Source organism: Triturus cristatus, unplaced genomic scaffold, assembly GCF_964204655.1.
Source record: "Triturus cristatus unplaced genomic scaffold, aTriCri1.1 SCAFFOLD_289, whole genome shotgun sequence".
NCBI classification, from domain to species: Eukaryota; Metazoa; Chordata; class Amphibia; order Caudata; family Salamandridae; genus Triturus; species Triturus cristatus.
This window is the reverse complement of record NW_028188257.1, coordinates 718760-745000: the sequence shown is the minus strand read 5'-3', so window position 1 is coordinate 745000 and position 26241 is coordinate 718760. Positions and strand designations below refer to the sequence as shown.

The window sequence follows — 26241 nt, the reverse complement described above, 5'->3', positions numbered from 1 at the left end:
TCTTGGAAGTATTGTACTCCCTCTATGTCCTTGAACAGTCGGGCCATTAGCTTTTGGAAGACTGCCGATGCCAACCCAAAGGGCATGCGGCAGAACTGATAACACCCGAAGGGAGTTATGAAGGACGTCAGTTTCTTACTCGTGTGGTGTAGGACTACCTGATGGTACGCTGACTTTAGATCGATGGTGGAGAACCACTTCACTCCTCTTGTTCGTGCCAGCATCTCCTCTATGCGCGGTAGCGGGAACCTCTCCACCACAATACACTTGTTGAGTTCTCTGAGGTCCACACATAAGCGCACCTTGCCTGACGGTTTCATGGCCACCACTAACGGTGCCAACCATTCTGCACTATCAATGGGTTCAATGATCCCTTCTTTTTCCAGTCGGTGTAGCTCCTGTTGCACTGCCTCTCTCACAGCAATCGGTATGTTCCTCACTTTGTGTGTGACCGGTTGGACGTTCTCCTTAAGCACGATTTTGTGAGTAAACTTTTCCAATTTTCCTACCTTGTCCCCAAATATTTTCAGGTGCGCGCTTCGCAGTCCCGCTGCCTTTGACCATTTTCCTTCCAACGCTACTAACACTTGTGTGTCTCCTCCCGGATGCAGTTGTATGCCCAATTCCCCTTGGTCCATCCACCCCAGGACCGAGGGTCCCTTCTCTGCAACGTACAATTTGCACTGGGCGCTGCGTTCTTTGAACTGGAAGAGCAGTCTTCTAAATCCCACCATTGGGATAGGTTCCCCCGTGTAGGTGACAGGCCGTATGTCGGGTGGTTCCAGATGTGGGCCTACTGTCGGTTCAAATTTCGCTTCCCACACCGACCTTTGGACGATCGTGTAGGGGGACCCTGAATCCGCTACTATGGTGATTTCCACTCCTCCGATGTGGATGTCGCACTGGGGTTTTCGAGCTCTTCTGCGGTCGATGCCTAGTACTTGGTCTTCCACGCACAGGACTTCGTCGTCTTCTTCCTGGCCCTCTTCTTCCTCTCCTGGGTCTTGTGCCACGTATTTTACCGCGTGCTGTTTCCACTTCCTGCGACACACCTTCTCGTAGTGGCCGACCAGGCCGCCAAACGCGCACTTAGCTCTGAAGGCGAGACAACGTTTGTCGTGCGCCGCATGGCTCGGGCTCCCGCACCTGTAGCACTTCGATGTTCCTTCTTTGTCCTGTTTCCACATTTGTCCCGGCTTTCCTTTCCCTTTGTACGTTCCCTTATTTTCTCCTGGCGCCGGCTTTCCTCCACCATATTGGTCGGCGTCTTCCACCTTGTTTATCGTGGGTCTCGGGACCTGGTCTCTCTTCGCTGCGTATGCGCCGCGCTTGGTCAGTTCTGCTCTTTTCACGATGGCTATCACGTCTTTTAACGTAGCGTGCCCGCTTGCCCACAGCTTATCCTGCACCGTTTTGCTTGTTGTGTGCATGACAATTTGGTCCTTTATAAAGTCGCCATGTAGAGCTCCGAACTTACACATTATCGCCAGCTTCCTTAATGCCGCCACGTAGTCGTCTATCGTTTCTCCCGCTTCTTGCTTCCTCTGCTGGAAATTGTAGCGGTCGATAGATGTGCAGACTGCAGGGCGATAGTGGTTGTCTAAGTCCTCAATGGCGTGTTTGAACACATCATCGTCCGCTGGTGGACGGGTAACCGATGTTAAGTTTTGGAATACTCGTATGCCTTCTGGTCCCAGATTATGCAAGAGTATCCTTTTCCTCCGGCTGCTGGAGAACGCTTCTTCATTCTCGTCTTCCAGTGCTTCGAGGTAATTTTTGAAATATTCTCTCCAGTCCTCCCATTTCATTTGAGGCTCCCCTGGTCTTGGTAGGAAGGGGACCGGCGTCGTTAGCGCTGATGCCTGTGCACACATCTTGGTTTCCGCCTGTTTCCTGGGACTACCTGGTGCTTCCGTCCCTTTTCCCTTTCTTTGGGTCGTCTGGGCCTCTTCGGTCCCTTCTGCGCCGTCCCTCCCCGCTTCCGCCAGGGCCTCTTCTATCTCTCGCCCCTGGGTCGCTTACCGCGCTTCTTTGCACTTGGTTGGCACTCCTGCTTATTCTCGTGCCTCCCTCTGGCTCGCGTCTGCCACTGCCACGCTCTCTCGGTGTCCTGGAGTCTGTCCTGTGACCGCCTGGTGTTCCTGCCCCTGTAGGGCGTCGTCTCCTCCGGTTCTCCTGCTGTTGGGGGGCTTCCTCTCTCCTGGATGTCCTTCAGGGTCCTCTGCGTCCCGTCCTCGTCGCCACTGTAATGTTCTGCCTTCCCCCACAGTAAAGGACAGCAGCCAGTGCAAGATTTAACCTTTATTTATTTATTTAACACTTCTTACACCAAGAGCGCCGGGCAGTCGCCTCCGAACGCTTCGTTCGTCTCTTGCGCGTCTCGTGCTCCCTCGCGCATGCGCAGTCGTGCCCAATATGGCCACCACGCTAATGCGCGTGATGACGTAGTGCCCGGTCAGCTAGACCGCGACACTACAACAGCGAGGCATATGTTTTCAATTATCGTGCCAGTGTCTGAGCACGATAATTGAAAACAAATGGGCTTTGGTGCGCGTAACAGACACCAATAAGCCGTGGGCGGAGCAATGCGCCCGCCTTTGGCCTATTGCGTGCTCTGATGAAACAAAACACGCACTCAAAGCCCAATTACAGACCCCAAAACAGAAAACACGCACAAGCGTGTGCGATTCCAGGGTCTATTTCTGAACCCGGACAAAAGGACTCTCGCCTGCGGTCGCGAGACCTAAAAAAACACGTGATAGAAAATAGCTGAGGGGAATCCTTGCTCAGTGAATGGAAAAACAAAACTAACCTTACTTGCAGGGTAATTTAGGGTGACTATCACAGCTCTTAAAGTGGCACAGACAGTTTTGTATTCTTGTGTACATAACCACCATTCCATATTTTTTTTAACATACTTTGCCAGAGTGACACTTTCGGTTGAATGTACTTTACCTTAACCTTTTCAACGAACTGGATTAGGTTCTACAGTAAATAGATGAAATATTGCCTACCATGGCCCCATTTTCTTGTTTGCATGCTTTTAAAATTTGATATCACATACATAGATATTCCACCATTTATGAATATTAGAGTATACCAACACTGAGAACTATCATGCGAGTCCCAGAATTACATAAAAAAATACCACGTTTTTGTGGCATGCTTCATCACAGGCAAATTCTCCGCACCCAGGTAGGACAATACCGCCAGAGCGTACTCCACCTATACTGAACAAGGGAGTTCTTAGAAAAAGAGCTAATGGACAACAAGGGATCCCGAAAAAGCTAAAAAATACCTAGGTGTGCCCAGGCTATCACCTCTATCCTCGGGATCCCATGGTACATCTAAAAACTCACCCTAATTGGCAAATCTGAACTAAATGACTAAAACCATCTCTATTATGTCAACATGTTTTTGCCCATGCGTATCGCCAATCAGGTCGCGGGTATACATCAGGCCATAGGATCCCTTCTGGACTGGCCTAATCACCAATACAAGTGAGCAATAATATCAAGGTGAATGCTAACATGTATCTAAACTGTGCCTAGACTGATATAGATTTTTTATTTTTTTTATTTTACGGAGTTTTATATAACGCAAACTTGACCATCAGGTATATATAACATAGCACCAGTTTCATTACATGAGGACACATTCATTTTTGTTAGGCACGGGGAGATTAAGTGATTTGCTCAGAATCACAGGATGTTCAGCGTCATTGCTGAGACTCGAACCCAGTTACCCAGATTCGAGGCCGACCATCCTAGCCGTTAGGCCAACTTCTCTCGACTCACAGTAATAATATCATACTAAAAACCATTAATCCATTAGCGACGTACTCATGCATGGGAGGAGACTATGTCCTCTGTAGTCACACACTAATAAAGTGGAATATACTATTAATTAAAACAACCCGCTCAGAGCTGCAGCGGGGGCCCATGCCTTATTTTATTACGAATTATAAGAGCCAGATGTACAGGTCGTTCCTTGAAATGAAACCTGCTGGGTAATGGGCATAAATTTGTGTCCTAGTCGACATTTATCTACCCTGCGCCTTGAAAAACCCTGATGCTCAATATCCCTGGTACATACTATAGGAAGTTGTGTCTATACAACATACTGAGAAACCAAAAATAATTATCAGACTTCTGCAGGCTATTGAAAAAAATATTATTAAATTACTCCCAAATGACATTGCTCCCTGCAGATAATTATTGGTGTAGTGGGAGCCTTACGAGACTTCTCATGATTAGGGTTTCATATCTAATGAGGGGAGTATGGTCTCACCCCGCCAGGTGATACCATCTACTTCCGAAGGTCGTTGCCTCAACAGCCAACTCCTTGGAACCCACTTACTTCATCAAGATGTCCATTGTACTTCTTCATCTATCCAATACCCCACTCCCACGTTCACTCCCTTCAAGGCTAAATTGTTGATGGGAAAGCTTTAACGGGGGGCCATCTCCCAGATGTATTGCTCATTAGTTATTAATGTCCCAGAACACTTTTCCCAGGCTGCGACGGAAGTAGGAGGCCTGGGTGGGGGAGCTTGAGGATGCGGAATGGCGCATGGCTAGATTGCCCCTCCTCCTGGGAATTGGCTATTCCCACGCGGGGTGAGAGACGGGCTTTCTGCAGTTTCGGAACGCAAGTTTGTCCTTAACCAAAGGTTGCTTTGTTAGGGTTACTGGAGGACGTGGGTGGGTAGAGGATGGAACTAATTTTAGTGGGGTGGCAACATTCGTTGCCAATTGAGATATCATCCATAAATAGGTCTTCCATTCAACTTTGATGGCACAGTGGTGGAGCAGGGTTGACTAGTGTGCTCAGCAGTAACATCCTATGTACAAAGTCTGGGGATGCCCCAAAAGCATGAGAAGGTCTGGAGCAGGGGGTGGGCATACCGCGGACTGGATGAGAGAAATTACTGTCACTAGTGCTATGAATAATATTGTGCAGGCTTGATGGGAAGTTGTCTTATTTGGTTGTGTGGTAGGCAAATCAATAAAGTTGGTTATAAAAAAAACAAAAATTAAAATAAAAAAACAAAACCTACCTAAGTGTATATCGATCAATTCAATGTTGATATGCCTGCACAAACGCCATCGAGAATATATACAATTTCTTGAAATGTGCACCGTCTACTGTCCTAATGAGGAATATTGAAGCATTAATTTGATCTACATATGATAAAGATGTTCATATGCTAGAAAAGATAAATCAAATATGATCGTGTATAAGTAGTGTACATGAAAAAGTAAATGAAGTTGAGGAAAAAAGGAAGGGTGTAAACGAAGAAAAGTATATAATTCACATTAACATAACATTTTATGTCATTGTCCTTTGTGTCTACACAGAGACCTCTGAAGACATTTTCCAAGCATAAAGAAACAAATAAGATCCAAATGATCTGTTACCTATGGGGGAACTCATCAAGTCACACACTACTATATGTTGCTTAAAAGAAGGGAATAATTTGCCATTTATAAAAAGATGCCTTTAGTTCAGTAGATAGCTAACTCCTCATAGGCTGGGAAACCCAGCTTTGATTACTACAAAAAACAGTTTTTATCCAGAAAAACACCCTTCTAAGCCATAACAGTGGCTATGTTAGGAAAGAAAACAAAGAAAAGTCTGGACTGGCTGGGGTTAAAAGTCAACCTTGTCTCTGCGAAAAAATGTTCTAGGAGGAAATCTATTGTCCAGTCATCATAAGTAGAATCCCTTTTTATTTAGCACCGCAAAACATTTTTAAATAGGCCCATATTCATCACGAAAATGTCATTCAGTCTTAAAGATGACATGGGAGAAAATAGCTAATTACAATACACTTGTTCAGGAATTATGTAATACAATAGAATAACATATATTTAAACATGCTATATTTAAAATATTTTAATATTTACCTTGAAAGAAAAAAAGTGTTTAAATACTAAAGTGGGTTTATTCAGTTTTTCGAATTAATGAAGGCCATAATAATAACTGTTATGGATATATTAATTGGTAAAATGAAGAATGTTTTGTTTACCTTTTTGAAAAACTACGACAGGGGTTGCAGAGCATGTTTTTACTTTACTAGGGATCCCCACTTTATAGGTATCACAATTTTGAATCCTGGATGAAAGAATAATTTGATGAGAACTGCTGTTGACTCAGCCCTAGATAAGGCACATTAAATGAAGAAAGGACATGCTTACCTCTCTTTCCCGGTCAGACTTGGACAGGCGCATCTGTCTCAGCATCTGAGACCTCTGCTCCATCATCAGAGTGCGCTCATAGGTGTATGCTGAGATGTCACTGTCATGCTGTAGGAAATACACAGATGGGTGGGGAGGAGTTTAGTAAACTGACACATAGCAGAAATGTCACAAGACAGACATATCCAACCTAACATATAACATGAGGAGAGGATGATCAGGATACCTGTGGCACTAATTGTCCGGTCATATTTTCAGTAGATTATATCACCATTTAGAACCCGAATCATCAGGCTTTGGACCTCACATCACTTTAAGAACTACTACATTCCAGAGCGCCACTTCCATGTATTCAAAAACCTACATTAGAACATCTCTATAAAGGAAATGGCTATATATGCTAGTCTTAATTGTCTTTCAAGATTGGGAGTGATCAAAGGAACTAGTCCTCATTTCACCTGTAAAGGGCACAGTCTTGCGAGTGTTTCTGTCCCGGGTGTTCTATCATCACTTCAGCGACAGGCAGTAATATACATTACAGTTCCATGCAGTACTGACTTAGCAGGTATAATCTTTGCATGCATGAGGAAAGAAAGATACATAAATATTCATTTACTCAAACATTTCCGAAAACGCTCACTGCTTCCAGAAATCAAACCAGAACCACAGGGAAACTGTCGAACATCATCCGCTGAGAGTGCGCTGTGGAGGCCTTTCAGGAGCGATCAAGAGATTATGAGGCAAATAACCTTTAACACGGCCTTTGAAAAGCAGCGTAGTCAAGTAGAGAGCACAAGCTGGAACAATGTGTTTGCATCGCTGGGACTTTATTATGGGAGTCGGGACACAGTCCCACTTTGCGCAGGTGCAAGTACAAACGGGAGTGAAGGATCATGCATGTACACAATGCCCAACGTATGCAGTTTCACCCACTGCTGCGTATGTGCATGTTTGGAACAAATTATTCTTCATCATTTTACCCGCACGTGTCTAGGATCGTTTCCAGGACCATAGCCCAGGGTAGGGGACATTCAGCATGTCTATCACGGGCAAGTAGCCTGGCATTGCAAAATGGGCAGATACACAAAGGGGCTGGGAATTCCGGTGCCCACTGCAAGTCCTTACTGCACTTATGATAGAACAGATGGCAAGACATCCAACAGTTTGGCCTGCAACAGGTTCCTATTTCGGGAGTCACACCAAGGCACAAGCTTGTCCCAGCGTTGGGCATAAACAAACTTTGTCCAAGGACACCTGGCTTTTAGGATAATACCCAAAACGATACAAGTAAAATCAAATGCAGTCAACTGCCACCTCTGAATCTCGACACACATGTGTAGAATGTGCACCCTACTCTGCTGCTGTGACAGAAGATCTGCCTGAAGCTGCAGCCTGATGGGAGACAAATGTTCATGCCCAGACGTTCAGGGTACCACTATTTCCTATCCCAATACGGGGCCACTAAAATGCCTTGGGCACGGTCGTTCTTGAACTTCTTCAGAACTAGCAGCAGGAAGGCATGCAGGAGTCCCATCCTCCTCTCTAGAGGGAATGAGTCTCCTAACGAGATCATTTGTGGGAACTCTGGCTTGCAAAAGTGTTAACATACATTCTCAGCAGTGGCAAATAGATTGGGCAGGGCTCTCCGAGATTGCTAGATGTCCTGTGCCACCTTTGGGTGCCAAATGCAAAAAGAACTATTGATGGACAGAATGCATAACAATGTCATACATTCACCCCAGTACAGAGATCTGGACCTAAATCCATCGTTTTTTTGCTCACCATGCCATTCCAGTTTGGACCCAGCCATATGCAAATCAGTCTTGACGCTTTGCCCAATGGGAACAGTCCAGCCCGAACTGCCAGGCCAGGTCCTCCCTGGACTGGAAACAAGCATCCTAGGACCGGTTTCGGGATTTCACCCCTCTTCAGCCAGGCTATCTTGATTCCAGTGGCATGGAGAGCACGGGACTCACGTCTGAGCATACCTCAACATCATCCCCTTTGGTATCGCTTTGTTCGCCCTAAGTTGGCAGGGTATGCCCAGACGTGGGTCCCTTGCTCACTTTAATACTGGATTCAAGATAGCCTGGCTGATGAGGGTATGAACCCGAAACCGGTCCCAGGATGCGTGTTTCCGGTCCAGGGAAGACATGGCTTGGCAGTTCAGGCTGGACTGTTCCCATGAGGCACAGGGTCAGACTGATTTGCATATGGCCATGTCTGAACTGGGGTGGTGGAGTGAGCTAAAGAATGATGATGGATTAAACCAAGATCAATTGACTGGGGGTGAGTGTTTGATTTGCTCAAACGCTCCGTCCATCATCCTCTTTGGTATCGCCACCTTTGGGTGCACCTGCCACTAGTGATCTGATAGGCAGCACCAGCTGTGTTCATCAATCCTGGTGTTTAAAATTACCACTAGGTGGTGTGTGATCAAGGAAATGTCCTGATAATTCAGCCAGTTCCAGAGGTGCAAGGCCTTCTGGCACAGGGCCCAGGATCCACTTTGTCCTGTGTGTTGTAATACCACATGGCAGTGGTGTTTTCCATGAGAAACTGCACCAGCTTTCCCTTTATGGATGGCAGGAAGTCCTTCAAAACCAAGCAGATTGCCTGTAACTCGAACAGGTTGATGTGGAGAAGGGTCTCCGCAGGAGACCAGAGTCATCTGATCTCCACCTTTCCCAGATGACCGCCTCAACCTAGCAGAAATGGATCTGTCACTACCATCAGCTCTGGGTGAGGTAGTGAAAGGGGCCTGCTGCTGGCCCAACTGCGACCGAGCAGCCACCACTGCAGATTTTCTGCAGTTTCCGTTGAAACCTGTATGGGATCTAATAGGTTCCCTTAGTGCTGGGCCCAATGAGACCTTTGATCCCACTGGAGACCCCCATAAAACATATGGTATGGTGGACAAGCAGGATGCAAGAGGCCAATAGTCCAATAAACCTCAAAAGAATCTTCACTGAGACCCAGGACCGAGGCTGAAATGTCAGGATCAATGGCTGAATGCCCTGGACGCTCAGGTCCAGAGGGAAGTCCTGGTAGCAGATCATATCGAGGATGACTTAGATTAAAGGGAGCCTCTGTAAAGGAGTCAGGTGACACTTCGGCACATCGATAGTGAACCCAAACAATGTGAGGAGGTTCACAGTCCTCTGGAGTTAATCCACAACTGACTGTGGCAAACCCACCTTTTGTGTAAGCAAAGACAGGCACACCAGACCTCTTAAGGTATGCTGCAACAATCACAATCACCTCCGTGAACACCGGATGGGGCACTGGAGATGCTGAAAGAGAGCATTGGAAAGTGAAAATGCTTGTAGCTCACCTTGAACCGCATGTAGCACATCTGTGGACCTGCAGGACAGAAACATAGAATTAGGCGTCCTGGAGGTCCAACACTACCAAACAGTCTCCTGGATCCAGGGTAGACAGAAACTGACCCAAGGTGAGCATTATTAACGTGTCTCTACAGCAAGAAACTGAGATATCAGATCTAAAATAGTAACATTTTCCAACACTGGGACTCTCTAGGGTCCAAAAAAAGCTTGAACTTCCTGGAGCTAAATGGGCAAGCCCTCCTCTAAAAACTGGTCTAATGTAGGCGGAAGATACGGGACGTAATCTTGTTGAAATGATATGCAGGCCCAGTTGTTGGATGCTATGGCCTGTAACCCATTGAGAAAATGTCAAGTTCTGCCTCCCACAGGGTGGTTGTGTGCCCTTATGGACAAACTAAATCAGCTCGGCAACTGTTGCCAGAGAGGTAGGGAACTGAGGCTCACTGTCCTTGTAGGCCCGGACGATGTCTATGAATCCTGTACCCTAACTTTGAAAGGACTGAGGTACCTGCTAATGGCATCATGGGCCATAATGTTGCCTATATGAACAGCCCCTGGCAATGCCTCGAAGGCGAGGAACTGTTGAGAATACTGCCTTGTGGGTGTTGAGAGGCTGAGGGAGTGCACTGTGGTTCTGCTTCCTTTTAAGCGATCTAGGGTGGAACTGGCCTTCTCACCAAACAAGCTAAACCCATAAAAAGACATATCCATGAGTGACACCTGGATGTCATCCAAGAAGTGCATGGAATCCAAAACACCACATCAAACCGGATTGGTCTGCCTAAACATTCAGTCATATCCAGGTCTAACCATATGACATATTATGCTGCCTCCTGGCCATCTTGAATGGTTTGTGCCAAGCTGGCGTGGAATTCCGCTGGAACTGCCGGCAAGATTTCTACAACTATGTCTTGTAAAGCATGGGAGTACCTACCTAGCAAGCAGCTTGTGTTGACTGACAGAAGGGCACAGCTAGCTGAGGAGAACACTTGTTTCCCTAATGCCTCAATTCCCTTTGACTCTCTCTCTCGCAGGTGGTAGGTGCCTGAGGTGGGGTCATAGGGAACAAGTTTGGATTAATCCAGTTAGTGGAACCCTGAACTGCCACGCTTTGTGGAGTAGGGTGTTACATCAGAAAAAAGAAAAAGGGTGGGGGATAGGGAATGAGTATGAATACATCCTCCTAAACAGAATCACCAGGCTTTCCAGAGTAGGGTGTTCCGTCAAAAAAATCAGGGTTACCCAGGGCAGGTCTGTGGGGTTGTGCTACCTATCTAGTTAAAGGTGGGCAGGACTAAGTTTTAGCCCAGGTGCCTACGAGATTGTCAGTCAGGGCTTCGCTGAATAACAACCAGTAATAGGACGAGGTCTGGAAAACGTAAGTGAGAAGAACAAGTTACTTACCTTCGGTAACGCTTTTTCTGGTGGATACAGTATCTGCCTGTGGATTCCTCACCTTGTGAATATCCCCTGCGCCAGCAACATTCGGAAACTTTTGTAGCACTCCACGCCGATGAGGTCGAAGACGACGTCACAGAGACACGGCTCCACTCGCGACTCCGCTGAAGTCACCGGATCCATAAGAAGACCTCGTTGGCGTGATGACGTCAGTTCCGCCCTTTTTTCCGTGCCTTCGAGGCACACGGACGGACTGACAGCAATATATACACAGTATACACAGTACATAATATACAAAGCAACACACACAGTGTGGCGATAACATAGGAAGACAAAAGAAATAACACACTGCCTTTGACAGTAACAAATAAATTTTAAAACACCATAATTAGAATTGTAGGTATACAAGGGTGGACAACGGGGAGGCGGGTGGGTCAGTGAGGAATCCACAGGCAGATACTGTATCCAACAGAAAAAGCGTTACCGAAGGTAAGTAACTTGTTCTTCTGATGGATACATCTGCAAAGTGTCCGTCCCTCCTCACCTCGGAATCCAAGCAGTAATGCTTCGCGAAAGAGTGGAGGGAGGCCCAAGTTGCCGCCCTACAAATGCCCTCCACAGGAACACCTCTTTTAAAAACCTGGCTGTTTAATCAATAATTTGCTTTCTTATTGTTCTGTTCCTGTCAGTTTTTAGCGCTGGGAAACCCTAGGAGGGTAGCTGTGCGCTCTACAAAATTACTTTAACATAACATAACCTCTAGACAAGGCAGATGTAGAAGACTTAGCCCTGGTAGAAAGAGCCCTTATACCCGCTGGAGGTTCCTTAACGGCCAAAGAGTAACATATCTTGATGCACAAGATAATCCATCTGGAAAGGGTGCGCTTGTGCACCGCTCTGCCTTTCCTGCAGCCAACATAGCTGTAGGAAGGTGGAATCTGACTAATGGTTGCCCCCAACATTTTGCCTGGTATTTGAGTGGTTTTTGACTAGTCTGGCTGGGATCCTGCTATCCAGGACCCCAGCCTATCTGCTTTCTCCTTAAAACTGATGTGAGTATCCTAGGTACAAAACCAATTGGATGCTGAGGGTGCCCTGACAGTCCCTTGTAGATGGTACCCAGGGCATGGGTCCCTCAGTAGGCCTACCAGGGCTGAAGCACTTATTGTGCCACCCTGGGACAGCCATACAAACTGACACCACCAGACCACTACTGTAGTCTGGGTAAGGTGGTGCTAGCACCCCTTACAGGGATATAGGTACCCTATATCCCACCCCATTACAACACATGTCAGTCAGTCAGTCAAAGCTTTTATTTCGGTAAAATACCATAAAAAGACATAAATACATATATACATTTAAAACATGATTAAATAACATTTGTGTAGAGTGTAATCCATTAAGACATTAAGACAATTTCCATAGGACATACGCAATAAAAACGTGAACTTTTCCATGAAGAGAAAAATGTTAAAATTAATCCAGGGCCAAAGATATACACATTATACCTCAAAGTACTATGATGAAGATAAAGATAATACTGAATCAGAAAGATGAGCGACAGAAGACAAAAATTTGGACCTTGCAAACCACATTGAGAGAAGGAATTTAGCCATTGCAAACACTATCAAAGGGGTGGTATCATATTTCAGAATTCTGAACACCTCCTTGTAGTTCCTGAGACCCCTAGACTTACATAACTGGATAATCCACTTTTTCCTTGCAATAGTATATAAGGGGCAAAAGAGAACAACATGTAGCTCTGTTTCACAGATAGCAGAACATAGGGGACACGAGCTAACGGGATCTACAACATTGCACCATCTGTGAGTGAGATCTCTCAACGGTAGCGAACCGTGTCTGAACTGGATGTAAAGTTTCTTTGCCAAAGGTGGTTGGATAGCGTCCAGGAAAACTTCAAACTGGGGACTACACTTAATATCCAGAAAGGTGTCAGTAAGCCTACCCAGGGAGGATTGGAGTAGGATACCCTTCCTATAAGATTTTAAAACCTCCCGCAATGAATTCTTCGAGAGTGAGCGGCAGGTCGCTTCCGGGGCGGACCATAAATTCCTCATCCCAATTAGGTTACAAAGGTTCTTTATGTAGGCAAGCCAAGGGATCTTATCCGATTTTCCCCTTGCCATAATGTCACCAAGATCGTACCTGTAGCTTGCCAACTCGGGCGTTGACCAAAGACGCCTCCAGAACTGAAGAGGACGGTTCCGGGCAATCTCCTCTATGGGAACCAGACCCAGATCCCATCTCAGAGGAATTAATGGGGTGCTGACAGGTAGTTTCAACAATCTCCTGATAAAAGAATTCTCAATAGATGAGAGGGAAGCGGGGGGAGAATATCCCCATAATTCAGCACCGTAAAGTGCTCCTCCTCTGGCTTGGGATTTATAGATTTCCATGGGGGGGCCCAAAGGTTTAAAAGAGGAGTTATTAAACACCTTCAGGATTCCCCCCACTGATTGGGCTAATCTCAAATTTGCCTTCGCCAAATGGGACCCCCAATTCATTTTATCATTAAGGGTCACCCCCAAATACTCAAACGTGGCAACCCTATCCAACTCAACCTCTCCCAGTTTAGGATGGGGGCAATTAGATGAATTAGAACCGAAGACCATAAATTTGGTCTTCGAAAGATTCAGTTCCAGGTCCCTGATTTTACAAAAGGAGCAAAAGGCCTCTAATGTACGCTGGATGCCCATGTAAGATTGGGATAACAGGAGCGTATCATCAGCGAACATTAGGGCCGGGACCTTACGCCCCGCCAGTACAGGGGAGTCCAGGTTAGCGGAGCGCAGTAGATACTCGATCAGCCCATTGATGAAAAGGGAGAAAAGGGTGGGGGCCAGGACACAGCCCTGCCTCACACCCTTCTCTACCGGAAATGGCCCAGAGATTTCCCCGCATCTCCCAAATCTCACCCTTGCGTAGGTGCCTAGGTGAAGGCGTTTGAATAAATGGCAAAGGTAGGGGGGGGCACCCATCTCTAGCAAGAGGGCCCAGAGTTTTTCCCTTTGCACCATATCAAAAGCGGACCGGAGGTCCACAAAGATCAAAAACAAATTACCAGCACCCATGCTGACTGTTTTCCAATAAATCAAGAGTAATCTAAATAATTGATCAATAGTAGAAACCTTGGCTCGGAACCCCGCCTGGAGGGAGGTTAAAATTTGTTGATCCTCCATCCAGAACTGCAGTCTGGATAAGAGGACTCGGGCGAACAGCTTCTGTAAAACATCAATCAGGCTTATGGGGCGGTAGTTGGCTGGATCCAGTGGGGAAGATTTTTTGTGGATGGGTATAATTTCTGCACCCAGCCAGGTGTCCGGGATTCTAAGGCCCTGCAAAATAGCATTAAAATATACACATATATAAGGGGCCCAGATTTTTACATCACTTCTGTAGAGATCACCGGGGATCTTGTCAAGCCCCGGAGCTTTCCCTACTGATAGGGAATTGAGGGCCAATTCTATTTCTGGGATAGAAAAGAGACTAGTCTCAATTTCTTCCTGACACAACAGGTCCGTAGCAATATCAGTCCGTGACAAGCCTGCATCGGTGCCACCCGGGGGGTTAGTGACCGAGAAGAGGGGTTGGAAATGGGCGAGCCAGACCTCCTCGCTGAGATTGGGAATAATTGCTGGGGGACTGGCAACCGTGCCCGTTCGGACAATGTTCCAAAACGCCCTCGAGTCACGGCCTACTAAAGCTTGGAGTAAATTTTGCCACCTTAGATCCTCCCACTCGGCTTTTGCTTCCTTGATCAGGTTTTTATAGGTGGCCCTAGCCGCCCGGATACTATATGGGGTACCCTCCTTTACTTCTTTTAACAGGGCAGACTTAGCCTGCCTACAGGTACCATTGAACCAGTGCTCGGGCCTAGAAGGCCTTGGCTTTGAGACAGTAGGGTTGTAGAAGAAGCTAGCCAAACTGCCAAGGAGATCCTTGTGGATGGTCTGGAGATCGAAAAGGCGGGACTGCGGGATGTCCCCGGCAGGACTCAGGAGGTGGGAGACTGCTTCCAAGGAGCGGAACACAGTGCTATATATCTCAGCAAGCTTTAGGTCATCAGACGCTACCCTTTCCCACCTGATCCTTCTGCCACCTGCCACTAGAACCAGATTCTCGCTATGTAATGGAGATTGGGGCCTAGAAAATTCACTACCACCTAACTTGTTAATCAATTCCAGAGACAGTAGGTTGTGATCGCTATCGACCCGTGGAATAATCGAAAAGGCGGCCAAGTGGCACCAAAATTCCACGTTCACCAAAACATAGTCGATGGTCGAACAGCTCCCAGCTCTGTTAAAGGTGAAAGACCCCGGCACGTCCGGGCAGAGTCTACCATTGCAGGCCCGCAAGGAGTGTGCGATGGTGAGCCTATTAATCTCAAGGGCTAGAGGGGAAAGGCGTTTGGCCGGATAGGAGATAAGGTCTGGGATTAGATCGGTTTCATCCTCATCACAGGTGGGAGAGGGGATCCCAAGGAGGGGTTCGAAGTGGCAATTGAGATCTGCGCCAATTAGTTTATGGGACGCAGGTGGAAGAGAATGTAAAACATCTTCCAGGGCTCCCAGGATCGACAGACCCAACTGAACCGGCTGGGGGCGCAAGTACACATTTATTACTACTAGCGAGTAGCTAGCAGGGAAAGTGAGTAGCAGGCATAGGATGTCAGGGGACTTAGGATCCAGTAACTTTACTGAGCACCCCAGGTGTGTTGCAACCCATACTACTAGCCCCCCTGAAGGTCTTCCTCTCGTCCCCTGGACTGCTGGGGCCGAAAACGATGCATAACCCACCCTCCGTGGTGTAGACCGTAGCCAGGTTTCTTGGAATATGCAGATGTCATATTTGTCCATTAGCTCTCCCCACTCAGGATCAGAGAGCTTGGACTCCAGACCGGCCACATTCCAAGACCCAACTAATGGTCTCCGGATAGGTATTCGGGGGGGGCTATCAACCGGAGAGGGGGAAGAGGGGGGGCTGTGGGAAGCAGAATGCACAAGGGGGTTCAACACTAAACAACCCACTGTGGCGCTGGGGGACAGAAATGAGGGAGAAGGGGGCCCAGGGCCACTCTCCGTGCCAAGAGCTACCGAGGACACAGCCAACATCGTATCGGAGACATCCCCATCCTGGGTCCCTCCCACGGGCATAAACCCTCCCTTACTAGGACTCAGAGGTGGTGGTCAGTCCACCGCATTAAGCACACCGAAACGGTTTCCAACCGGGATGTTAAAGAAGGAATTATGTGGGGCCTGGTGGAAGTATGGTAGATCAACTGGGTCCAGAGTATTGGGGATGGAATAAAAATACCCCAAATGCGATGCCTCAATGGCTCCCCTTCTATGGTGCCCTCCCTGCTCCAGTATGTGACCTACTACTCTGGGGTCCCTAAAGTTAATCAGGACACAGTCCCCCCCTATGTCCTTTGGGCGGGTCCCCAGCCAGTTAACCCTCCGAACATGAAGAATCTCCCCTCTCCCTGCTCCCTTCAATGGTCTATTTTTGGACACATGTACTCTCATGGGTCAGCCCTATGGCAGGCCTTGCTAATCCTACAAGGCAGGGTGCTGAGGTATGTGTGAGGGGGGACCCCTACATGAGTAGGGCCTCCCTGCAACCTTCGTAAAATCATTGCTGGGTTGTTTGTAGTGTAGCCATACCATATACTCTTAACCGCATTATAAGTCTATCGCGATAACGCGATAGCTTGAGAATGGCTACACAGAACCATATCGTGTTTGGTGTCAAACATGTGGGAATCATACCCCCAGTCCAGCCATGGGCATGAGGGTACGATTCCCCCCTGCTAGAGGGACGATATAGGAAAAGCGGCAGAATTTAGACACCAATTTAAAAGTGCACATGTAGTACAAAATGGCTACTACCCGCCACCCACACGACTCGGGCTGGCTGTTGCTGGGGAAAACCCCAGCCTCGCCAGCTGGACAATAGGGCTCCTGTGGCAGGGAGGTGCTAGCATCTCCCCAGACAGGATAATGTGGATTGGAACAGGGTGGGTGCACCAAATGTCCTTTCAGAGTTGCACGTAGGCAGCTGCAGAGCCTTCATTCTGCATACACCGCTTGGAACCGGTTCAGGGGCATCCTGCCCCTCGCCCAGGCGGGAAACACACAAAGGGGAGAGGGTGTAGCCACCCTTTCCCACCTCACCACTCATTGGTGGACACTACTCTGGACACTCCCCTAATCTTGGGGATAAAGGTGAATAACGTGGCCCCAGAGCCTCAGATTAATCTTGAACTTTACAGTCTTGACCTTCGACTTGCTGCTGCCCAGCTGATGGAAGAAATCTCCCTTGGGATAAAGGAGTTATCCCCCTGCTTGGCAGGCACCTGAAACACTGCAAGTGACCCGGTTGGAACCTCGCTGCTCCTACGGACTTCGACGACTTCCAGCACCCTTGAGGTGGGTTTCCAGCGCATCCCAGAGGCCAGTGAGTGTGCTCAACGAGTTTGGGCACCGTAGACCGCGAGGGTGCCGAGATCCCCAATACCCCAGGACACCGGCCACCTCTTGCGTAGCACACGACCCTGACCAGTGGGGAAGTTGTGCTTTGGCCCGTTTACGAGCCAACCACTCTACAGCAATTGTGCCAAAGACCAGCGCCCTAGCCCCCTCCGGTGGCCTGTGGGTGCCCTTTTACGCACTCCAAATTGCCGCCTCCCGCGGTCCCTTTTCTCTCGACTTGTGGGCCCCAGCGGAGGTCTATTTCGACAATCAAGAGTTCCCCTGGTTGCTCCAGGCCTGCTCTACAGTCTCCCCGAAGGAGACCTCTCCCAGACCTCGTGGGTCTGTACTGTAGCAGATTTGTTCATCGTGCGTGGGTTGCGGTTGCCAAGGCTTAGTGGATCCAATCCGGACACTAACACCGCAGCAACCCTCATCCGACGTGGGACAGTCGCCCTCCAGAAGCTGGCCTTCCTTGAAGCCTCCCGGTGCCCGTGGCTGCAGATCCAAGTTACACCACTTTCCACCTGAAGCACCCGACATCGAAGGGCTCTTCACTTTGAGCCTCCTGGTCACTTTGCTGTGACCCAGACTCTGTCCCCTCTGCTTTCAGGTTCTTTTCTACAATCTTCACATCTTTGATCACATCTTTGATCTTCACGGCATCATCGACGCTTTTGGCTAGCAGCACTTTTGAACATTTTCCTATAGAAAATCAGCCCGCGACCCGACATCGAAAACGACCTATGCACTGGCTTCCCTGGGGCAGGTAACAGTGGTACCTCGGTACTCTCGTGGTAGTGGGCTCCTCAAAAGCTTAAGTCTAAAGTTTTAACTTTATACTCCTGCTAGAAGTGACTTTAATCTGTGTAATTTCAACCGCGACATTCTCCATAGGCTATAATAGAGATCCCTATAGCAGCTATTTCCACTGCACGCGCCTCCCGTGGGTCCCCTTCCTCATAACCTGGGGTGGATTCTTAAGGGGCCAGCGATCCTAAATGCCCTAGGCATTGTCTGTAGAATTGTTGTGGTTCTTATACCACTTTTTTGATATATGGTTTGGTCCCCCCCTGGGGCCCTGTGATTCCTGTGCTATTTATTGTGTTTATAAATGCTTGTTTGAATTGTAACTTTGCCACTAGCCTCATAAAGAGACTGTGGGATTCTGTCTAGAATAAATACATATATTTTATATATATATATACCTGTGTGGGCTACTCTTTCATTTGGTTATTCAAGAGGTTATTTATGGTAAAACAATAAGCTTAACACTCCTTCAAGACTTAGCCTGAAGGCTGCTCTACACAGCTACCACTAGGATAGCTTTCTTTAAAGGTTGTCTTAAACCTATCATCAATAAGAGTCGAATTGGACTGGTGCAAGGTGTCCCTATAACTAGGAGACAGCATATGCCAGGCCAACTTCTCACAATAGCCCACAAAAAGCTGGTCGTCCACTCGAAAGTCTTTAGTCATATCGAGGTAGAAGCTCACTGCCCTCTTAGGGTCCAAGCGGTTAAGCCGCTCCTCCTCCTTGGAAGGGTGAGGAGGAGGATAGAAGGTAGGAAGGGTAATGGATTGCCTCAGATGGAAAGGAGTTACCACCTTAGGCAGAAAAGCAGCCCTGGTCCTGAGTACCATTCTATCAGCAAGAATGGTCAAAAACGGGGGTTTTGAACTCAGAGCTTGAATCTCACTTACCCTCCTTGATGAGGTAATAGCAATGAGAAAGACCGTTTTAAAAGATAACAGCCTCAAGGGACACTTGTGCAAGGGTTCAAAGGGAGAACCCATCAAGTAAGTTAAGACAAGATTTAAGTCCCATTGAGGCACAATAAAAGGAGTAGGCGGAATCTTATTGGTAAGGCCCTTAAGAAAACGTAAAACAATAGTTGACTTAAACAATGACTGCTGATCCGGCAAGATAAAGGAAAGCCGACAAAGCCGATAGATATCCCTTCACAGTGGCTACAGCAAAGCCTTGCTGAGCAAGACAAAGAGCAAACTGAAGGATGTTGGATAAACGAGCCCTCAAAGGGTCAATAGATTTGTCTCCGCACTTAAGAACAAATTTAGACCACCTATAAGAATAAATAGATTTAGTGGAATGACGTCTGGCAGACAATATTACATCTACCACATCAGGCGGGAGAGAAAAATAATTCAGGTTGACCCATTCAATCTCCAGGCATGAAGGTGTAAGCTCTGGAGGTGGGGGTGTAGAACCTGCCCCTCCGACTGCGAGAGGAGGTCTGTCCTCAGAGGGAGACGGAGAGAGGGCACGAGGAGAGGTGGAGAAGATCTGTACACCACACCCTTCTTGGCCAATCCGTGGCGATCAAAATGACTTGGGCCCGGTCTTGGCGAATCTTCCTCAGAACCCGAGGAATCAAGGGTATGGGAGGAAACGCGTAAAGGAGATGTGAGTCCCATCTCAACTGAAACGCGTCCCCCAAAGCTCCCTGCATCGGATACTGGAGACTTCAGAATGACGGGCAGTGAGCGTTCTCGTGAGTGGCAAACAGGTCCACCCGAGGAGTTCCCCACGTCCGAAAGACGCGACGAACCACCTCCGGATGGAGCCTCCACTCGTGGTCGGTGGAGAACTGCCGGCTGAGACTGTCTGCACGCACGTTCAGAACCCCGGCCAGATGATTTGCCATCAGACAAATCCGATGATCCTGAACCCAGGACCAGAGACGCAGAGCCTCTCTGCAGAGACAATGCAACACCACTCCTCCCTGCTTGTTGACATACCACATCGCGGTAGTGACTGACCGGGAAGGGAGGAAGGCCTTGAGTGCCAAACGTATCGCCCGCAATTCCAAAAGGTTGATGTGAAGCAACCTTTCCTCTGGAGACCAAAGACCCTTGATCTCTAGATCCCCCAGATGCGCACCCCACCCTAAAGTGGATGCATCCGTTATCACTGTGGCCACCGATGGAGGTAGATGGAAGGGCTTTCCTTGAGACAGATTGCCCTCCACGCTCCACCAAGACAGATCTGCTGCAGCTTCTCTGGAGATCCTCACAGACTCCCTGAGATCTCCCATGTGCTGATACCACTGCCTGCGGAGGCACCACTGGAGCGCCCTCATGTGCCAGCGTATATGGTTGACCAACAGAATGCAGGAAGCAAACAGACCGAGCAGACGAAGGACCTTCAGGACTGGAACGACCGCTCCATTGTAAAACAAGGGAATCATTTCTTGTATGTCGAGAATCCTTTGTGGAGGTGGGAATGCTCGACACACAGTAGTGTCCAGTACTTCCCCTATGAACAGGTTGCGCTGAGAGGGCACCAGGTGAGACTTGGGTACGTTTATCGAAAAACCCATTTTGTACAACAGCTGGATTGTAACTTGCAGATGATGAAGCACCTTCTCTGGCGACTCCGCTTTGATCAGCCAGTTGTCCAGACGTCCAGATAGGGGAAAACTGGAATCCCCGACCTTCTGAGATGGGCTGCCACCACTGCCATCACCTTGGTGAAGGCTCGAGGTGCAGTAGTAAGACCAAACGGAAGGACCGCAAACTGATAATGTTGCGACCCTACCGTAAAACGGAGATACTTCCTGTGCGACTTCAGAATAGGGATGTGGAAATACGCATCCTGCAAGTCGATGGACGCCATCCAGTCCTCCTGTTGCAGTGCTTGAAGAACCTGCACAAGGGTGAGCATCTTGAACTTCTCTTGCTTCAGAAAAAGATTCAAGATCCTGAGGTCCAGGATTGGACGCAGCCTGCCATCCTTCTTTGGAATCAGGAAATACCGGGAGTAGCATCCCTGACCCATTTCCTGCTCGGGAACCACCTCTATCGCACCTTTTTTTAGCAACGTTAGGACTTCCTCCTGGAGGAGAAGAAGATGGTCCTCCGAGCAAGCACCTTGGCAAGGAGGGTAATTTGGAGGGATTCTCGAAAGGGAAGGGTGTACCCATTTTCTACAAGATCGAACCCAAAGGTCTGTAGTAACCGAATCCCAATCTTGTAGAAAATGGGTAAGCCGCCCCCCACAGGACCAGCATGATCCAGAATGGTGGATCTAGGGCTGCTTTGCAGTGGTGGGAGGGACGGAGGAAGAGGAAGAGGAGGAGGGGAGAGCTGCCGACCTCGAGCACGACCTCTGATTCTGCCCCTGTAGCTCTTATACAGGGTGTTCTGTTGCTGTTGTTGCTGCTGGGGCTGCCTTAAGTACGAACGGACGATCTTCCAAAGCCCCTGTACCTCCTAAACGAACCCCTAGACTGAGTCTGCAGACCGAGAGATTTGGCCGTGGCCTTGCTCTCTTTAAATCTCTCGTGCAGCATCAGCTTTCTTACCAAAAAGACCAGAGCCGTCAAAAGGCATGTCCAGGAGCGTAGCCTGCACATCAGGGGAGAACTCAGATGACTTGAGCCACGCACCCCTCCTTGTGGCAACAGAAGAGCCCATAATACTAGCGACAGAATCAGCAGTATCCAGGCCGCTCTGGATTACTTGACGTGCAGCCGCCTGAGTGTCCGATAGCACCTCATTAAAGTTCAGTCTATCCTCCTCTGACAGTTTTGGGGCCAGTTGTTTCGCTGAATCCATTGGAGCATGGATATATCGGCCCAAAAGACAGGTGGCATTTGTCGATTTTAAAGCCATACTGGCAGAAGAGAAGATCTTGGCTGACTGGTCTAATTTCTTTGCATCCCTGTCACTAGGGATTTGGGGAAAGGCACCTGAAGATCTTTTAGAACAGGCAGCCTGAACCACCAGACGCTCTGGAGAAGGATGGGAAGTCAGAAAGTCTTGGTACCCTGGAGCTGCCCTATATCTCCTTGCAACTACCTTAGAGACCGCAGGAGCAGAGATGGGCTTACGCCATACTTCCATGACCGGTTCAATAATGGCGTCATCAAATGAAAGCAAGGGCTCCGATACAAAGGAAGGAGAATGTAAAACCTCTGTGAGGATGTTCGGTTTAAACTCAGCAGATGGTAACTGCAGATCCAGAAGCTCAGCCGCATTTTTATTAACTGAGTGGTAGGGAGCCACATCTTTTAAAGGAGTAATCTCCCACTCAGGTGACAAGTCCAGGCCACTAGCCTCTTTCAACTCCTCAAACAGATCATCAGATTCCATGAGCTCACCTTCTTCCATCTGGTACCTTTGTTCTTCTAGTACCCTTTGAGCTTCCCTCCTGGATCGGATTCTCACAGCAGGAGTCGGCGGCGCCGTAACCGAATCTGACGGCGCCGGAGCTGGCGTCGAACCAGGATCCAGGGGGGCAGCCAGAGTCGAACGAGGTCGAGCCGGCGCCAGTGAAGATGGAAGCGGCATCGATGTCCTCGGCGCCGGTAAATGCCAAGACGGTGTCGCCGCGAAAAATGGCATAAAGGGAGCTTGAGGGTAAGCTTGAGGAACTCCCAAGTTGAAAGCCATTGGACCCGAAGGCGCTCCAGAGGGGTACATCGCATTTAAATAATGCGTCGGATCTTGTCCCGGGCCTGGAAATGAAGGATATGGCTCAGGCTGAGGCATCACCGGACTCGGGCCGATCGGTGCCGACGGTGGAATCAGCGGAGGCAAAGCCTCATCCGGAGCCGGAACTTCCTCAACCGGAGATGGAGCCGGCGTCGGAGATGGAGCCGGAGAATGAAGGTGATGATAGGCCAACAGGAGAATCAGGAACAGAGACAGGAGAAGGAGACACAAAGTCCTTACGACGTCGAGAAGGTGAGATTGATCTCGGAGCCGCATCCCTGTCCGAGCTGTGGAAATGTGGATTTTCCTGATCAGTTATGTCCCCTATCTTGGACCCCAACGGTTCTATATGCATGTTACAAGTACATGTATGTTCCCTCCAGTTCCAGTTTCTAAGACGCAAACATATGTGTGTCTACCGTCAACATGTTCTCTGTCAGATCCGCCATCAATGGGCTGGATATTCGATTCCTAAGTATGAAAGGCCACCGACTTTATATGGCTAAGTTACTTCATTTTTACAGTTCAGGCAAGTAGGCCCGATTCTGTCCTCAAGCCTTTCCCTGCTCTCTGTCTCTGACAGCTTCAGCTTGAGCTCGCATCTGTATCCATGAACTTTGTCCTACTCCCTGTGCAGCTAACGGTGCCTGCCTCGGCCAGTTTTCGCCTGTCTGCCAAGAAGTTGTATTTCACCTTCGAATTATCTATTTTGCTCTCCAGCCGATGCATTCCTGTCCAGTGATTTAGGTAAACATTTCCTTTAGCTCACAAGCAAAGGACTCAGCCTTTCCGTCCTCCTGCAAGTGATTCATAGCCCTGTTGCCATGGAAAGTTTTCTATCCCTCGCATCTCATATAGACACTTAGACGCTTGTACACGTACACAGTCAGTATAGAATAGATTCTGTCCGAGAGTCTCTTCCTTGTGGATAACATAGTTCTTTAAACATAGGATGTTAGATATGATTTGGGATTAGGTTGACTTGACCCCCAGACTTCTCGTCTCCACATGTAGAGCTAAATGTCAAGTCCCCTTCACCCCCTAGTTGCACGTCAATTACACGTCATGCTGCCGCGCGCGCATCTATGCCAAGTATTATCTTATAGATCCACCTATGTCTGATAATTCTAACCAATCATGTTTCTTTTATTCCTTATTACGCCTAGTTTCGATTATGTCACTGTTTTGTCACTTTTCTTATCAAATGTTACGCCTTCTACATTCGTTTCATTGTAATGTACTTATTATAAAAATACATGTCTGTTAATAAATTATTGTACTTCACTTCCTGAACCCTCGTGGTGACGGAACCTGAAGGCCGCGACTCGAGTCGGCCATTTTGAATGGAATAAAGCCCATTAGAAAACCTCTTATACCACGGATTCTGCCTCTTGTTATTTTGAGCTATTTACTTTATTTTAAGATTCCGTATGAAATTCAGTCCGGTATTTTTATTTACCACATAATGGCGCCCGAACAGGGACACTTTCTCATCTCACACGCCGGCGGTGCGTTGCAGGCCCGGTCTCCTGCCACAGCTGGACGGACCATAAACGCGTACCAGCAGGATTTCCTGTAAGCTCCCTCCGGTCAAGCGGGGGCGACTGAGGCTGCGATCAACCCAGACGAGGCGGTGAGAAGTGCGAAGTATCCCGACCAGAGCCTAGCTGAGAGAGCAAGATCCGAGGTATACAGAGGCCCACCAGGTTTTCCGAAATCCCGACGTCCAGAGGGTCCGATGTCCGCAGTTATCGAGTCCTGTCCATTCTCTGAGGCCTTCCGTTTCAAGGAGCTACTCGGTGAGTACCATCGCCGGGGAGGCGTGTTGACGTGCACATAGGTTGTGCCGGTCAAGACGGATTTGGGTACACAAATCCGGTCTGCACTGTTTAGCAGTGTATATGTACTGTTTAGCAGTATATCAAGTATTCCGAAGTATTCAGTTATTGTCAAGAATTCAGCGTGGTGATTAGTTAGGCAGACTGTCATCATTGTCGATCATTGTTATAATGTTTAATGTTTAATGTTTAAAGTATTCAGAAATGTCTTGCATATTGTGGTATGAATGACTGTTCATTGTTCACTGTTCATTTATGGTGTTTTTCGTATTAAGAAAATTCAAGAGTAAGTATCAGATCAGTTGTCAATATGCCGCTCTTCTCGAAGTTAAGACAGATTACTACCAGAAAAGGGGTGCTTGAAGAAGCAGTTCCTATTCCTCCTAGGGACACCCCAGGGCATTTTATGTACCATAAACATGGCTTAGATGCCATATTGTTTCTTGATCTATGGGTAGATTATACCAAAGGATTACCGGAAAGTCAAAGGTGGCCCATAGCGGGAACCTGGGATGCAGAGTGCATCATGAAAGTGGAGGAAGAGTTATGGAAAAGAAAGGTCAGACAGTCACAGAAAGACGCTGTTGAGTTATGGCGTAAAGAATCTCATAGACGAACAGAAAAAGCACGTAGACAAGAAGAGAGGAGTAAAGAAAGTTCAAATAAAGTTCAAGAAAATCTATTAATTGAGGAAGGTATCCGAGTGAAATCAGAACAAGTGAATAGACAAAGAAATGCTCTTATGAATGGTATGTATCCCCTTCTAGCCGAAGGACTACCTAAGGCTGTTACAGAGATGCCAAAAGACTTGCCACCCCCATTATTTCCAATTAAGGTACATCCAAAGGGGCATCCCAGAACCGCAGAAGATGTTTTTCTTTCCTCGTATCTAGACGATGCAGCTCCCGAGTATGCTAACGCCACACCACATAGACCGTCTGGCGGAGGGGTTCAACGTCAGGATCAGGTATCTGTCCCCGTGCAACAGCAAGTTCCGACACAAGCGTCGGCAAGCACATCTGTTTCCGCATCTGTCTCCGCAGTCGACTCTACAGAGGTATCGACACCCATAGTTGCTGTGTCACGTTCAACGAACCCTTTCACACCCGACGCCCCAGATGGGGCCACGGGAGGTGCTAGCAGTACTTTTACACCACCTAGAATAAATAAACTTGTCTTTCAAGAGTCAACACATTCACGTACACCAAAATTCGTAAATGAACGTACGCTTAAGGAACTCCTTGTAAATTGTAGATATGACCCAGTGGTTGGTAAAGAGGACGAAATGGTCCTGGCATCATTACGTATCAGGCGAGCCGCAGAGTATTTAGCAAGGTTACCAGGGATGACTACGCATCTAGATAACATATATCATTTTGTTCAAACAGGACGAGATCCAGGATGTATTAACAGAGCTATGGAATTCCAGAAAGTAGAGATACAGGGGGAACTGTTACGTTTCCTCATAAACTGTGTAATCAGAAATCAAGATCGTCCAGGGGTAGACCCGA

The 26241-nt window shown here is 48.0% G+C and overlaps 1 protein-coding gene across 1 annotated transcript in view; it reads right to left on the bottom strand.

The window, feature by feature from the left end:
• Positions 1-941: 941 nt before the first annotated feature.
• Positions 942-26241, bottom strand: part of LOC146769237 (solute carrier family 12 member 6-like) — a gene marked incomplete at its 3' end in the record, with an annotated part of 601402 nt that continues 576102 nt past the window's right edge. The window contains exons 21-22 of the mRNA XM_085640509.1: positions 6201-6308; positions 942-1442 (exon numbers count right to left, since the gene is read on the bottom strand). Of these exons, the coding sequence (XP_085496635.1) occupies positions 942-1442; positions 6201-6308 (609 nt within the window). The remainder of the gene's footprint in view (positions 1443-6200; positions 6309-26241) is intronic.